At 36.5% G+C, this 17512-nt stretch overlaps 1 protein-coding gene across 6 annotated transcripts in view; it reads right to left on the reverse strand.

The window, feature by feature from the left end:
• The window catches only part of MPP7 (membrane palmitoylated protein 7), a 152894-nt gene that overhangs the window by 33276 nt on the left and 102106 nt on the right, over positions 1-17512 (reverse strand). For all 6 annotated transcript variants that reach the window (XM_027686859.1, XM_027686858.1, XM_027686857.1 and 3 more), the window contains 5 exons: positions 11926-12057; positions 4087-4168; positions 3002-3087; positions 1182-1256; positions 395-591 (listed from right to left, as the gene is read on the reverse strand). In XM_027686859.1, coding sequence (XP_027542660.1) covers positions 395-591; positions 1182-1256; positions 3002-3087; positions 4087-4168; positions 11926-12057 — 572 coding nt within the window. The remainder of the gene's footprint in view (positions 1-394; positions 592-1181; positions 1257-3001; positions 3088-4086; positions 4169-11925; positions 12058-17512) is intronic.

The following is a 17512-nucleotide window of genomic DNA, read 5'->3' on the forward strand; positions in this document are numbered from 1 at the left end:
AACTTAAAACAATGCAATCTATTCACAATCTAAAAAAATTAAATCTTCAGCTCCAAATTTTTGTAAGCTCTCCAAAACCTGCTGCAGTTCTTATTCCTGCATAGCACATCAGTTTGAATACAGATACTGATGTGCTATTTTCCATATGGTTTTTCTTTCAATCTGGATCGGTGTTATCCTATCAGTTTTTGTCATTATTAACTCTAGCCAGAGAAATAAGGAAATCCAAAGTATTTCAGCATGTTTCCAAGTTCAGTTGTCTTGCTGCAAATGCACGTTTATCATACCCATGTAATCTATGAGCATTACACATGCCAGCTATGCTAAGCTAACAACCTAGCAAATTAGTTCCTTCTCAAAAAAAGTAATGAAATTATGATTCTCAGTAGCTCACCTCTCCTGGAAGTGCTTTGAAGGGATCAAGCCTGCTCTGGGATTGGCATCACCTTCATGTTTGGCCTGCCACCAGGTTGCATCATCCTGGCTCATGATCTGAAGGATATCTCCTTTTCTGAAAGCAAGTCCAGCTTCTTTACAAGGAATTGCTTTATCCTCATTAGGATCATAGTCAAATAGGGCTCTGATAAACATCTGAAACAAACCAGGTTTTATCTTTAGAATCAAAATATTAAATGGAACCCAAAGATATCTCCCTTTTCTGTTTCTACTGTTCAAAACCATTAGAACTAAAACCATGTAAACATTTACTGCTGTAAAACATCCTTATGGATGTCTAACATTAGAAGTTCATACGGAGAACGTTCAATTCATTGCTTCTGCAACCGCCTCAATGGAGTAAAGGCTCTATGACTCAAGGCAAGCAGGACTTTGCAGGTGCAGAGTGTGCCCATGTGAGGAACAGAAGAAAAGGTACTTTGGAACCAAGATGCTATCCGGTGTCTTCTGCCTAGTAGACGATGGAAGAAAAGGAGTACTTGGGAGCAAGCCAGGTCCTCGCAGAAGATGGAGGATTACCTATGTCAACTTCACAGCTGTAGAGCTTGGGCTGAAGAACCATGTTACACCCACTCATAAATTCAGCTTTTGCCTAATGAATTGTACAGTGCTACACATTGTCACATTACAATGAGTCCAGAGGCATAAATCATATTCTTGCTTCTGTCATCCAAACAAACAATACATATCCTCAGCCTAACAGTTACTGAAATAGTTTTGCTTACCTTGCCTTCCTTCATTGGCATTTCTTCCTTCACACTGGGTATAATTTTAAATGTAATTGCTCCTTGAGACTGAGCCTGGTGAACATTTGAAAAGAAAGTGCACTGAGAATTTAAAAGAAAACTTAAAAGATAAAGAAATTCAAATGAATCTAAAAATATTCAAATATAATGAATCTATCCTCTCCCAAGCATGGTCCATGGAGTTTGACAACTTCACTAAACCAAACTTTACCTCTTGAAATGCTTGGCTTTATTTGTTTCATTGGTGGGCAGAGATGGACTGTTAAAAACTGGGGCCTGCATGGTTCAGAGGTCCCAGTTCTGCACTGAAGGCAGGGGAAAATGCTACAGCTAAAATGCATGCATATTAGAAGTAAGTGCTGGACTCCTGGCATAGTTTGGACATCCCTGGAAAAATTGAACTAACATTTCATTTTTCAAAATAAAAAAAGATAGAAAAATTCAAACAGGCTTGTGCCATATTTATCATAGAGAGCTATTGGGGGGGATTTATTCGCTTGGCAACTTTAAGAAACTAGAAAAGAAAAACATATTTGAATATATTACGTGTACTAAATGGAAAAAAAGCTCTCCACTATAAATCTTAAAACAAGTTAGCCATCATCAACCACCTCATCCATTCATCTTTCCTATATCCCACTTAAAGTGTGTCTGGCTGCATTTTACTTATTAACCACAATATATTCCCACTGCCTCAGTGACACTTTGCTATTGAAGGAAGTGCTAATCAGTTGGAGCCTCTGCTACCATTGCATGCAGCCGACAAGTTTCATAAAACTCGCCGAGTGCAACAGACAGCCAACGATTTAAGCAAAATGGAAACAGGCCTGTCCACTACCAAGCGAGACATAACTTCTGCCGGCATGTCTGCGCTCCCAGAGCTCACTGTTTGACAAGCAGCGGCCAAGTTCTTATTTTACCCGCCGTAGGACTGGAATCAATAATTTTGTTACTTTTGAAACAAGCTCTAACTAGCTTTTGATGTTTTTTACTGTACCTCGAAGAGGTAAATGGGGAAATTGTTCACATCTTTTCTCGAGGTATTGTGTTTCTAGACATTCTTAAATATTAATTTTTGCAGGAAAATATGGTTGTGTAGCGAACATGAAACCATATAATAAGTATGAACATCAGCAGGTTAATACTTGAAATGAATCATCTTGCTTACTGAACTGAAACTGTGAGACACTTACTCCATTCAGCAGGAAAGTAAGCTATTTATGTATGCAGAAATGCCTACAGCATGAATAAAAGAGTTGTCATGACCTTCATTAGTTTCTTTATGTAAAAATATTAAATATTTCTGAAAAAGTCTAAATTACTTAATTTACAATAGTGTTTCCTAAGTCAGTAATGAGCCCCGCTTTAGAGACTGCAGTTCAGAGGAGCGCAAACAGAATAATATATAGCTATATAATGCAAATAAATGCCAGATAAAATCTCAATAAACCAGTTATATAGTCTATCTAGTATATGTATTAGGAATTAACTGTCACATGGAGTTTGAATTCAACAGATCATGGTGGGCCTTAAAAATTGTAGATTATACACTGAAGTCTGCAACATTCTGCAACATATTTAAAGCCATAGTACTGTATTTAACTCTTCACAAGTAATCCATAATTGCATATATATGTAATGAGTAGGAAATCACTCTTTGGGAGAAGGTTTGTAAACGATGGCACTGGAAGACATTATATTAGAATATGATTTTTTTTCTAAGAAATAAAGTAGAAATCATAAGTCTAATTACTTTTTCTTCAATCTCCTAAATTAATTTTAAAATGTTTGGTATTTACCAAAATGTGTATTATTTCTTCGGGTTTTTTATCATCTACGGGAATACCATTGACTTCCCTCAGTTCATCACCAACGTGAATAAGACCTACAGAAGAAAAAGAGGAGTTGTGAAACTGTAGCTATGTATTATACAAAACCTGCCATTAACATTCGGTTTGCTTCTCCCTTGTTCATACACTTAAAGCTCTAACTTAAAAGAAGGAATATATGGTAAACACAACAACAGCTACTGTCCTCTCAGGTAAGATGGAGATGGTTGGTTTACTCACCTCCCTGTCTTTCTCCTAAAAATTAGTACCATTTTTTTACCACTTTTCTGGACTTTTATGCAGAGGTTTGAAAAATGTCTGTGCCAATTCTTTTTCTTCTCATTCTACTTTCTTACTGCTACACAGCTGCAAGTACTGCAAAGATCACTTAGGCTGTGAGTGCTAAATTGTGGCACAAATGCTTGCTAATTTATCTATCTATCTATCTATATATATATAGATTTACTCCATTACCCCATTTAAGAATAAAACACAGCTGTCCTAGATTCTCTTTGGGGAAAGAGGCACTTTAGTGTATTGTTCAGGACTTCTTGCAGGCACCGATCATCCCAAACTAAACAATGGAAGTCAAGGATGTGCTGTTATTTTGAGAACTACCAGCTGAAACTCCAATTGGTTGTCCTAATATAAAATAATGCCAGCACCCTGAGTTTCTCCATCAGCAGGTTGTAACCTTGGCATATCCCATCACAGTGTGATTCTTGGGGTGTCTGGCACAGTGACAGGAGTTGGACTCGATGACCCTGATGGGTCCCTTCCAACTCAGCATATTCTATGATCTCTAAGTGGACATCTTCAACTGGAACAAACCATGATATATCTAAAGAATCCCACTGTATCTGCTAACTCAAAGACACCTCACTGCAACTGAACTGGGGAAAAAATCAGCATGAACACCAGTATTGAAATATCATTTTACAAAAGTGTCCAGAGCCGAAATACTTCTGTTTCTGATAGTATTTAATTGATGTATTTAATTTCTACCAAATATGCCATTTTATCTCATCTTGTTCAGATGAGCAGCAACACCTTACCACTTCTATCTGCAGCTCCTCCACGCATTATCCTGGCCACCACAATTGCACCAGTTTGCTCATCCCTTTTAATAGTAGCTCCCTTGGGTAAAAAAAAAAAAGGTTCGTTGGTTAATCTCACCAAAATTTTCATATACTACACTAAAAACCATTTGCTATGTATAACTGCAAAAAGTTGACATTGTATTAGTAAGTGAATAAGCCAGGAATGATACTTGCTCATGAAAAGAACATACAAAATATGTTGCTTTATAACTATGCTTTTAAAATGTGTCTTCTTCTCCATTCAGAATTAACTCATGCATTGTGTGAGTACACAGCTTTAAAAAAAAAAGGAAAAATTATGGAAAAAGTTTGCTTTTCAACTTAATGTTAAGTGCAGTATACCTTACTTGAGTCTGCTGCTAAAATTGTATTAAACTACTGCTGAAAATTGATAAATTTTTGTTCCTACATTAAAATAGGCCACATTACAAACTATGGTACATAAAATGTATCTGTGTTCATAATTGTTGCACTTATATGCTCAGAACTGTCCGTGCACCCACTGATCATCATTTTGCTTTACAATGTTATCAATAACGAACATGAATTTGAGAAATGCCCCTGTATGTTGGGGCTCACCTGGAACACTCACAGGACAGAAATGCAGAGGAGGGGAACATTTCTTGAATTAGTCATGACTGTTTTCATGCATTACACAAACAGAGTGCAAGGCATTGAGGTAAAAGAACATTGTGTAGTTAAAGTAGGTACTATTCTATATTTGTTTAGATTAAACTTGAATATCAAGTTTATTACTACTTCAATTTTTAAGTCTTTCAGGAACATAAAGCTGAAAAATGTACAAATGAGTAACAGGGTTGAGATTTCTCTAGAGTTCACAATTTTACTGACTGCAAATAAACTTGTTTCCCTTTCCCTCTCCATCAAAGATGGAAATACAGCACAAGTCATTAAGACAAAAAATGGGAAATCAATTTATACTTTTTATATGCAAGTTGCATTTATTGCCAATAGAGAAAAATTAAAACAGTCACCATACAATATTCACTCCAGCTGAAACTTTAACAGTAATCAGCACTCCACAGCAAAACTGACATGCTGTATTTGTGCATTTCATTTTACATCTTACATTTATTAGTATAAAATTCTATCCATAAGCAAAGTAATTTTGCAAATTGCCAGCCTTAATTTTATGTATTGTTTATTATGTAATTATATCAGTAAGCATTTGTTTGCACTACAGTTTCAAATTAGTCTGAGAGTTTCAAAAATACAGATTCAGCTGCAGCTAATCTCACTTCAAAAACTCATGATCAGACTTCTGTTAAAGAAGAATTGCATATCATTAGGAATATATTAAACAAATGTATTTTTATAATTTATAAATTGCATATTAACACTTCTAGCTTATAGCTCAATACTAAGTTCTGACCTTGCAGCAACAGCTACTGGTTTGAAGTTTACTACTAATATCTGAAAAGTTCTATCCGTTTAAAAGTAAAAGGTTTTTTTTTTCCTGAATATATCTATCAAAAAGAAAAAAAAGTAGCATTAGGATGTTAGAGGTAAATATAAATACAGGACATTTCCATTACATTGTCTGTATAAAACAGGGAAACTAACCAGGGAAAAGCCTTGATCAGAAAGGCTTTATGCCTTTTACCCAGAAGTAACACCAATAAATGCCACCAAATGCAAAAGGCATGTGATGACTGACAACCCTCCACTGTAATCACCCCGATATCCCAGCCCGGTGCTGATGTCTGGAAAGTGGTTCTTCACTTCACCAGCCTTTTTAGACAGACCCTAGGAAAAAAAACTGGGTGCAATCGAAGCCCACAGGATTGACCCAGACAGCATCTGGAAGCAACAATAACGCTCTTGTCCAAGTGGAACAGTCACTTCATGCTCCATGTGATTATCAGTACTGGCACAAAATTAATTTTCCTAGCACAGATTAACTGATCTGAAAGATAGCCCAGTGAAGATAACAGCTAAATTGGAATTTTTGAACAAAGGACAAAATCAAGTTCAAAATTACAGGGAAATTATTTAACCCGAGTTTGCTCACTATCAGTAACTCCTCTGTGGCAAACCCAAAGTGAATGGGGAGGTCCATGAAAAACACTGTTTGAGTTTATGTATTTCACTGCACCTATAGTACCCAAATTAAAAAGGAGGTTCCTAAAATTCCACTTTCCTCCCAATTTAGCATTCTTAAAAAGAAATCATCAAACACAAATGGATTTTTGAAAACCTGAAGAGTTGATTTTCTGAAAAAGCAGCTTCTCTTGTGCTGCTGCCAGCCCTGCTTAAACTATGAGGTACATATAATCTGGCAAGAAATTCTCCTTATAAGATGTTTAGCTCCAGTACTTTCAGTTACATGTGCAGTGCAGCTCCTCATTTAGAGCTTTAAAAATGGAAGAAGGTTAGACTGAACCTTGAGAGCTGGAAAATATTTTCAGTGTTGTGAGCCAAAAGTGTAAGTTACCCTAAATGAGACATATACAGATGTAATAGCATAGCTCAGTTTAAAATACTTTTAAAGAGAAAAATAAGGAGTTTGGGAGCCATATGGTGATCAGACTGAGAAAATGCTTAAAGGTATGCCATGCAAAAGCACTAAAAATAATACAAGCTCCTTCAGCAAGGCTCTCTCACTGTTTTTTGGTTGCCTTTTTTTTTTTTTTCATTTTTAGTGTAGTACCACTGATTGGTAAGCATTGCTCAGGGTTTCACAGATGTGAGCTTTATTAGTTCACCCATTTATCTGCTGGTTCCAGAAGATAAACATTTTAAGTCTCTATTTTTAAAGAAGGAAATATTAGCCTGTAAAATAAATTACTAATAAGAGAATTTGAAAATATTTGAAAATTTGAAAATATTACATCAGTAATATTATTGCATACCTTCCTGTTAAACAAAAGCACATGCAGATGTTGAATGCAAGTAAGTACTTCAATAAGCCTTATTTTAATTCATTCTCTATTGAAAGTGCAAATATCAGTTACCTATCTTACAGAGTTATTTAAAAGTTGATGCCCACGTACATGTAGGCTATGTACACTAAAGCTGACACTACACCCAAATTAATCCCACTTAAAAAACAGTTGGTTTCGTTCACTAATGAGAACTGAGCTACAGGGACTAAGTGAAAGGCAAGTGAAAGCTGTAGAACCTGCAGAGGCAGAACACATAAATGAGTCTTTTAAATCACCACAATTCATTTCATCCAAGTTCAGCTACGGAAATCAGTTATGTGGTCCAAGATGGGTGTCCAAGCTACTCCTATACTTAATGAAAACTGATAGGCAGCTCTGGAGAATGAATCATCCTTTCATTAAGTCAGGCACCTCAAATAGATGGCATAGTCCATTCTCTGGAGCTGCCTATTTTTCTCTTAACTAAAGACATGGAATGGTATAGAGGTAAGTTTCCAAATGGCTAGATTTATGTGAAATTAATCTGCGTGATGAAGAAGCAACCATCTTAATGTGAAGAAGCATCCTATTCAGAATAACAGCTGTAACAAACCTGGAATATCATTTGGGAGCTGGAAGTAGTGAGAGACCAGGAACTGAACTCCTGGTAGCGTGGTTGAGCATCTCAGATATCAGAACTGCTAAGCAGGAACAGGGCTGTGGCCGAAAATGCCTTGGAGAGTTAGGCATAAGTAAAAACTCTCCAAGCTACCAGATAAAAAGCCATAAACTTCTGATAAAAAGCTATAATTATAGCCAGGTGAATTTTGGATTTTCTCTGAAAAGAGATGTTTCTACTTCTTTTTATGAAAGGTTCAGAGATGTTCCAAATTTCTTTGTTAGAATAAAACCTCGTAACACAATTTCACTTCACTTGAGGGAGACACTGCTAGAACAGCATTTGCAAGTAGACCAAATCAAATACCGTGGAAGGATTAACAAGTTTAAAACATCTCTTCCAAAACACTGGGGGAAAGTTCAGCACTGACTTCTGAACTGATGAAATCTGGCAAACAGAAGGCCCTCCCACAAACCATGTGTTTCCCTCTCTTTTGAAATGATTACTCCTGGGAACTCAGGCTTCATTCATATATGATTAACACTGGCTCAGAACACCAGCGAGGTGCTTAACTCGGAGAAAAGCACGAACAAGTACAAGAGGAAATGTGGTGCAGTTTTATATAAAAATGGTCACTAGATATATTCCAAAGAAGTTAAGAAAGTGACTTATTTGCTTCACAGTGAGTACTGTTGAAAGTCATCCAAAGGAAATGCAATTCAGGATGTCCAGGGTGTGCGACTGACATAAAGCTCACGGCTTTGCAGGGAAACAACCTCTACTGCTTAGGTACAAATAGAGTATGAGACTGTGTCTGAGGTGAAGGAAAAGGTCAAGGAGCTCAGTATCTTCAAGTCAAGAAACCAGACAGTCTCTATGCCAGTAAAAAATATCATATGGTACCTCCAATCTCAAGCTCAGTTGCTTCTAGTAGTAGAATTCTGATATAATGATGCAAGTGGAAGTCAGACTTTTTGACCGGAGAATAGTGAATGGATAAACCAAACAACTAGAAACTCTTTGATGTGTACTAAGAATATCCAAGACTTTAGAACAAGTTCTGAAGGAAAAGCCATTAAAAGGATATGGAAATAAACAGAAAATGAAATTGTAATTAGCTCAGTAAAACACAGACCATAGCATATCCTTTCTTTAGTAAAAGAACTTCGGGAAGCATAAATTCAGTAGATCTAATATAGTTTAAACATGTCTGTTTATTCTGCCATGCTATATTTTGGTAAGACCTTATCTGAATTACTATCCATGTTTCTTCTCACCCTCACCTAAGGGGAAAAAAATCTAGGAAAGACAAAGACACAAATAATAGGTTTGTTATGTATTGTGGTGATGGTGTCTTAATAAGTCACTAGAAATCTACCACAATGAAATTAATGTTTGACATGAACATAAATAATTGTTCAAATGGATTAAACGTGAGTTAGTAAAGAGAAGGAGGACACTATACACTTTTCCTTGAACTCTTCCTGGAGAGCAAGTAACACAACTCACCATAAGCTCTTCTCCAGTGAAAACAAAACATCAAGATAGGGTGAGGATCTGGAAAGATCACAAATACACCCTTCCCATACAGATAAGGCACAACCTTAGAAATGCTGAATAAAGGATAGTTTTTGGAAGTCATTCAGGGCAATCTCCTGCTCAGGGCAGGACTACTGCCAGCCCAGCCCAGACATTGCCTTATGGAATAGGTTGGAGATTCCACAAGGTCTGTTAGTCTGCATCAGTTCTGAACTTCCCACCTAATGAAATACATATGTTAATTCTTTATTTAAACCTCCCAGGGCTGCAACTTGTGGCCATTGCCCAGTGTTTTAGCATCTTTCACTGCTGAGGAGTTTGCCTTTACCGTCCTCGGGAGCTCCCCCCTCTCAAGTAGTTGTAGGCTGCAATTAGCTCACGCCCTTTGCCTCCTCCTAGTAACACAGGTCTATGACAGATTCCATTATAAGGCTGTTTTCACTTTGGTAAATAAACAAAGAAGTCTTAAACTGAAGAAATGAATGTTTGGAACTTTTTATTGCTGGGTTTGTTTATTGTTTATTGTAGGGTTAGGAAACTATTTGCAGCTGTAACAGTGTTCATAATATATGTACTTGTAGTGTCTAGTAAAACATCTAAAAAACCTTCTCTGTTATCTTGTTACCTCCTTAGCATAAGAGTTGTGCTAAGTGTGGATGCACCTTTTAAGGGAATGTACTGGTTTTGGTTGGGATAGGGTTAATTTTCTTCATGATGGTTCATATGGTGCTGTGGTTTAGATTTGTGATAAAACAGTGTTGATAACACAGGGACAATTTAGCTAATGCTGAGTAGTGCTTGAACACTCAAGGCCTTTCCTGCTCCCCACCCCACTAGTGAGCAGGTTGAGGGTGCCCAGCGCACAAGCAGTTGGGGGGACAGCCAACCCCACCTGATCAGGGAGACAGATATCCTACACCATATGCTGTCATGCTCAGCAATAAAACTGGGGGAAGAAAGAGGAAGGGAGGATGTTTAAAGTGTTGCTGTTTTTCTTTCCAAGAAACGGTTACAGCTGATGAAGCCCTGCTGTCCTAGGGATGGCTGAACACCTGCCTGCCCATGGGAAGTGGTGAATGAATTCCTTCCTTCACTTTGCTTGCACATGAAGCTTATGCCTTACCTATTAAACTGTTTATCTCAACCCACCAGTTTTCTCACGTTCATCCTTCCGATTCTCTCTCCCAAACCACTGGGGAAAGTGAGTGAGCGGCTGAGTGGGGCTGAGCTGCCGGCTGGGGTTAAACAGACACATGGGTACCTGGAAGAGCTCAGTGTCCCACAGGAGTGAATGGGCAAGAGTGAAACTGGAGCAACAGTACAAGGATAACCTTTAGCTTAGGCAACTCTATGCATCCCTTTAAGAGAGTTTAAAATCTCAAAAGCCAATAAACAAAGTATATATTTCATACACATTTTCAGAAAATCTCTCAATTTTGTTTTAAAAGTTACAATTATCCAATCCATTTTGGAATACTATTAACATGCCATTCAACTCAAAAGTATTAGCAATGAATCATGTCTGTAATATGAAACTATGTAAATTAAGATTTTATTAAGTTTTTTCTGACAAATTAGAAAAAAAAGGGTGTTTTCATTAATACTAAAAATGAGATGCTCAATTAGGCATCATTTCATACTGTATGTTCAAATTTCCACACATCTTTCAGAATGAATAATCTTGCTGATACTAAATAGGAAAGCACGTTTGTTTTCTTCCTCAAACAATCTCTTTGATTAAAAAAAAAAGCTTAAAGCTGTGATTTAAATATTTAGGGAAAAAGTATTTAGTATGTTAAAACAGTAAAAACTCTCCATATGGTCAAACTTGTAATTATGCCCACAGTCACCTACAGTCTGTCAATATGAAAATTCATTTCTTGCTTCTGATGCCAGAAATCCTTCAAGAATTAGGGTGACAGTAAGGGACAAGCTACCCCTGTATGTGTAACAGAGGCATCGCTCTCCCACCGTCATCTCAAGTACAAAATCATGACTTTCTCAAAGTAACTTTGCAGATATTTCCCCAAGATTGCTATCCATTAAAACAAATATCCAGTATAACATAAAACAAAGCTCTCACTGGTTTGTAGCAGAAAAAGAATATAGCAAAATTTTATACAAGATGACTCCCACTCTACAGCAAATAAAAATAACCAAATCAGTAAAGCATTTTAATATTCTTGTAATACAACCTAGGTTTAGTCCTTTCATTTTTCCAGATATCCCCATGAAGATATTAACTTTCTAGTATTCATAATGCAAAGTACAACAACAGACATCTTAAATTTGCCCAGATTTCAATTCAAGTATTTTAAAATATGTTTTTATGCTTTCTTTTCAGTGTATTGAAAGGTCACATTTTTTTACATGAATGCTAACAGGCACAGTTCACAACACAGGTCAAGATTTCTTTGGGGATTCATTCTCTGTCTCTCATTTTAAAATAAGTTCATGATTCAAATTCAAGATAAAATACAAATATGTTATTGATCTAAATGTGCAGACTGGCTCACATATACAATGCTTAAACACCGTGAATGAACAAAATCTTATTATTCATTTCATATGCTTTACTAATAATGACTGCAAATGGAAGTCACAAGTGTATTACTCAATGTTATGAATAACACCTTTAATGTCTGTCTATCCACATTTCAAGTTAAAGTAACCCATTCACATTCATAATCTGAGCACTCCCCACCCTGCACACAAACACAAAACCCCAAACCAAAAGACAGGGTTACCTACCAAGGGCTCCCGGTTTTTGACGAGCCTAATTATTTTAACTGAATCTTCTTCTTCATCAATATCATCAGGCATGGGAGGCAAGACAGGATCATAGTTCTTCTGAGCAACAGTATCATGTACAGAGAGCAAAGCCTGGAAACATTAATAGTCAGTATATTATTTGGCATCTGAAAAGTTTAGGGAAGGCAAAGCAGAAGATATTATTTATAGCCTGACTCTACTACTGTGATGCATGTAGACTGAATATAATTCTTTTATACAGTTTTAACACATTTCAAACTGATGAAACAACTCCATAAAATATATGCTTCCATATATACAATGTATGCAGTAGTAAATTGTGGATGGGGGAACATTGTCTTCATACACACAAAAATACCACGCTTTGCACATTAGCTTGAAATGACAAGAACTATGAGCAGGAGGAAATCTAAGCCTCCAGAAGTAAGAAAATAATTATACTTGCCCTAAATAAAGAGTTTCTTTGATACAGTAGGGAGTCCTATCCAGGACTTCTGTTCAAGCATGAGATGCATGACATGAGGATGTTGCTCAACTGTTTCCTCCACAGGAGCTCTGGAAGCTTCCCAGGTTACTGGATCCCTTTCATACTAGCTCCCTTCCTTACGAGCCTCAAATTTTCTTAGGAATTTTTAATTTATTATGGAATTTATTACTGAGATTGAGGAATATTCTGCTGAAAAAGATTTGATTTAGGCAGGTGTTTATGACCTTTCAGAAAATAAAAAGTCTTGAAAGGCAATGGAAAATAGAAAGCTCATTCTCCACATGCTCAAAAAACCCCTCAGTGATAATATAAAATTCACAGCTTTTTCTAGATACAGAACTCTTAAAGGTCTTTTCTATTTTGAAAAGACTTCATTATTTGTAATACCTTTTAAACTGGTGAAAAATGGTTACATAATGCTTTTACTTTTGTAGAGAAAACTGTGCATTGTATCAGAAATAACAGCAACAGTCAAACATGTAATTCTATCTACTGCTTTCAGTTGCTTCTGTTTTCAAATAGTTGCCTCTAAATACTTGGATATTTTTCCCAGGAGTTAATATTACAAAAGTTGTAGTTTGAACAGCAGAAGTAATTTGCAAATTGATAACCTTCACAACAATAAAATAAAGCATTTTTGAAAATGTTGAAATGTTTAGGATGAAGCAGAACACATCAGTGTTGTTGGCATGAATGACACTAGAAGGCATCACATCAATGACTGTAATAATTCATCAATTATAACAATTACAATAATGCTTATGAAAAAACTCCTTAATAAAGACCAGAAAATTGTTACATTTCTCTGATGCCAGTTTACTCGCTACTTAATAATAGGCACACAAAATTTGACGGAGTACACGAATGATCAGAAACTGTATGTTCTCAAGGATAATGCAAACTTTTAAAAAAGCATGACACTTCCATTATGCTACTGCAGGATATTTTTTATGAATGGAGGAGACTGTAACAACAGAAAACAATGTTCAGGCAATGCTACAAGCTATCATGTCAAAAGCTGAAAGCAAAGAGAGCACATGGTAATCTTGAAATTCTGAAGTTTAAATTTCAAGTTAGGGCTTCAACAAAATAAACACAGAGGAAGATCATGCCTGCCTCATGATAAATTGTTATTGTTTTACTAATTTTTATATTGCATAATTTAATAAAAATACTTCAACACACTAATTATTTCTTGTCTTCTTCCCAATACATAATTATGAATTTGTACTAATTACCATCAGAAATTACCATCTTCCTCCAACCAAAGACAAGTTTTACTTTAGACTTGAGCTAAAAACCTCAGGCTAGCAATTATGGAACCTCCTGGAAATGTTTATTGTGAAGTATTACACATGTAAAAGCCATGCAATCACATGCAGTCATCTTAAGATGTATGTGAAATATCAAAGATATACTAAAACAAAAGTACTGTTTGCTTTCACTTCAGGCTACTTACAGTTAAGACTTCTAAAACTCTGCAATTACATTTTTCCACATAAAGCTAGGGCACATTCATGGACTGGTTCAATTTAATGAGGTTCTATATTGCAGTTTAAAAACAATCATGCAGATAGAGAAAACAGATGAAAATAATCTAAAGCACCATTTTCAGAGTAAAAGGCAGCCACTTAAAACATGTTCAAAAGAACCTACCCTTAACAATGAAATTTGTGAAACAGATTCTGTCCACTACTCCACTGAATTATGCCACCAGGGTTAATAAGATACTTCCCTGCTCTCACTGCCAGTTCAGGCTCCTGGATACCCCACGCAGAACAAGGATGCATCCCAAGCATTATAAACCAATGCCAATCAATGTCTGGTATTTATGATGCTTTTCTTCACTCACAATGACTGGAACTTATCAACCCACCCCCTTCTTCTCCCAAAGAACATATTAAACCACAACGTACTGCAGTTTGCAATGTAAAATCTTTTCCCCAAACTCCAGCACTACTTTATCTCAGTGCAAAGATACATATTTTAAATAAGAGTAGGAATGCCAGAAACAATGTGCCTTGTCTCAAACTTTCAGAAGAGGTTCTGTCATCACAAATTTGTTTATGCTGCACACTGAACATGCTTGTCTTCCATCACTGCTTCTTATGCCACACTATTCTCTGTCCACTGTAGTTGCTCTTGAAACAGTCATCAGCACAGATTTTGTGCACTAATTTGGAAACAAAACTTAAAAATGCATTTTGATTTCATTTAATGTATTCAACTAGAAGTTATCAGAGCCTGTCCTAGAGAGCACCTCTGTATGTTTTGAACACATAAAGAAACAACTGTATTCACAGAGTAAAGCGACATTTCTTCAGTAGCGTCTTTGTACCATTCCATTAATATAATGTGCACTTACCCCAAAAAACTATGTATCAGACTAGACTTGTATAGGAAAGTCTGGGACTTTTTAAAAAGCAAACAAATTACAAATGCCAAGATCCTAAGATGATCCTAAGATGATCAAGATTTACCCAGAATAATTTTGCAGTAAATGCACAAGGCAATGCAAAGGTAACAATGTTCTCTTTTTGTACATAAAAAATTATCAACTTATTAATTTCCATGATACTAATTTTTTACCTGTCAAAAGAGACTGCCAGAAGTGCAGATCAATTTTTATTTCTTTTTAATGTTTTGGTTTTGTTTTCAAATACACAGCTCTTCAGAACTATGCACACTGGATCCAAGATTTGGGTCATGTATATTTAAGCACCTCTGGAGAAAAAGATTTTATTTCAGCTCTAAGTTCTATACTTATGATTCACTAATGTAAACATGGTCCATATTTAGGACTTGAAAGAAGGTATGATTCAAGCCCCTGCACTACCTAAATATAAATATTGATGTTCAGCTAAATTCTTAGACATGATCTAGCTGGAAACGAATACCTTCATCAAACCTCTGAAATGTCTAATAACTAGTGCTTATTTTTCATATTAAAACTATCGCTGATCATTTCACAGTTTATAAATTGAAATTTTACACTATCAACTTACATAAAGAAAATCTGACATTGGAAACATTCTAAGTTCTTCTTCTTAAACTGTTCTGAAACTTTAAATGTTTATTTAAATTGAGACTGTTATTAATGAAAACAGTTCAACATTTTGAAAAATGTGTATTACTTACCTACACTGACTATGTTTTTGCTCCTCTAAAACAATGACAAATGTTACATTATTTTTGCTTCTGTTTATGTTTTGAGATCTGTAAGAGTAATAATACGCCAAGTAGCCCCTGACTCATGAACACAGCACATGTTTTTTAATTCTGATTATTAAAAAAAATCTCCATTTGAGCTTTGCTTTTCATAGGTATTTTGCATTGAGTAGTCTAAAAAAACATTTCAGAAAACAGTAAGTTAAGGAAGCAAGACAGAATGGGCAAAGAAACAAAAGCAGCCTCTTTCTTACTAGTACTTGGAAAAAACAAGATTAGAAATTTAAACAGTGAATAGTCGTCGACAGAAAATTTGTAGGGACTCAAACCAACCTTCATGAAAGCCAACAGCTGCAGCAGACTGTGACACTGCCAACCCAGCAGCTGGCGATCGTGCCTACAGAGCAGATCAGTGCCCTGGCAGCACAGTCAGCAGAATGGAACAAAATGGCCCATGACTTTGCTGTCCCAGTCCACAGCTTGGATCATTAGCACCAGCCACCTCCTCTGGCAGTTCAGCTTGAACTCCATCAGGTGAGACAGAGGCATTTTCCCACCTCTTTGCTTTGCCATGGTGCCAGTAACTACCACTGAGGCTGGCACAGAGAAGTTTCACTGGAGGAGAAAAGTAATCTCAGCAGCAGCCACAGCAATGTGCCCTGAACTCACTTGGCAGAGCTCATCCTCCAGAGAGTTCTAGCCACAATATGTTTTCCTTTGTGATAAGGTTACAGATGAAATAAAAAAAGACAAGATGAAAATGCTGGTTAAGAAAATTATTCAAGATTGGAAAGTTTAGTTTATGAGTAAGTTGCATAGAATTAAAGTCAAGTTATCCAGCAACAGGCATCAAAGAGGAAAAGCTGAAAGAGCTGGGAAGAGACTGAATCCACTGAAGGAAAGATTGTCAAGAGCATCAGAATGGAAGGAGATGCACAGGAGTCACAAAAGCCAAACGTGCAGGAATTTAGAAAGCAAGAGAATAAACCAGCAGAAAGCTGAAGCATGATGGTGATGGCATACAGACTCCAGGCACAGAAAATCAATTTGACTTGAGAACAGTTTAGAGAAGAAAGGGATAAAAATATAAGGTTTCAGAATCAAGCTATACATTTAAGAACAACTGGTAAGCAGCACAAAATTAACAGGGAAAAAGGGAGATAAGAAGTTAGATAAGGGATGGGAGAACAACCTTTCTTCTATAGGAGAATTACTCTTTAAACCTACTACTTTGAGTACATGACTTTACATGGATGTACTGATGAATTCCATCCCACTAATTCTATTCCCCAGCAAATGGGTGGTAAAACAGCCCTCAGAAATCAGCAGCACACGGCAGTCTCTTAACTACCAACGCTGCCTGCTAAGGGAGTATGTGCAACCCTAATCCTGGTGCAAAATATGGGTAAACAAGACAACGAGAAAGGCAGGTGAGAACAGGCATCTCAGTTAACTAACAGATAAGAACAACCACATTAGTTGAATTCTTCAGCCTAGCTAAAGCATGAAGCATAATCTAGAAGCAGAAGCAAGCAATAAAACTACAGGCAGTAGAAACTCGGTTGTGCTGTTGAAGTGGCCAGAGGATGGCTGCACTAACAGCAAACTGAATATTTTTGGGGGGCAGGAGAATCAGTGAGGGAGTATACAAGCTACAGTAATCAGTATCTAGCAGAGATTCCTTCTGATGCTGCGCTAATCTAATCACTTTCCGTTCTACACAAAATTCCCAAGACAAAAATACAGAGTACACAATGTCAAAGAAATCAGTTAACTGCCAGTTAAATCAGTTTGCTTTTGCTACTGAGGATCACTTACACTATTCGATAAACATAAGTAAAAAACCTTTGGCATTGATGGTAAGAAAAATGAAATAAGGTCCTTTAAATTAAGCACAATTTTCTGTTCGTG

This window comes from Neopelma chrysocephalum, unplaced genomic scaffold (assembly GCF_003984885.1).
Source record: "Neopelma chrysocephalum unplaced genomic scaffold, ASM398488v2 Primary Assembly neopelma1_72, whole genome shotgun sequence".
In the NCBI taxonomy this organism is placed as follows: Eukaryota; Metazoa; Chordata; class Aves; order Passeriformes; family Pipridae; genus Neopelma; species Neopelma chrysocephalum.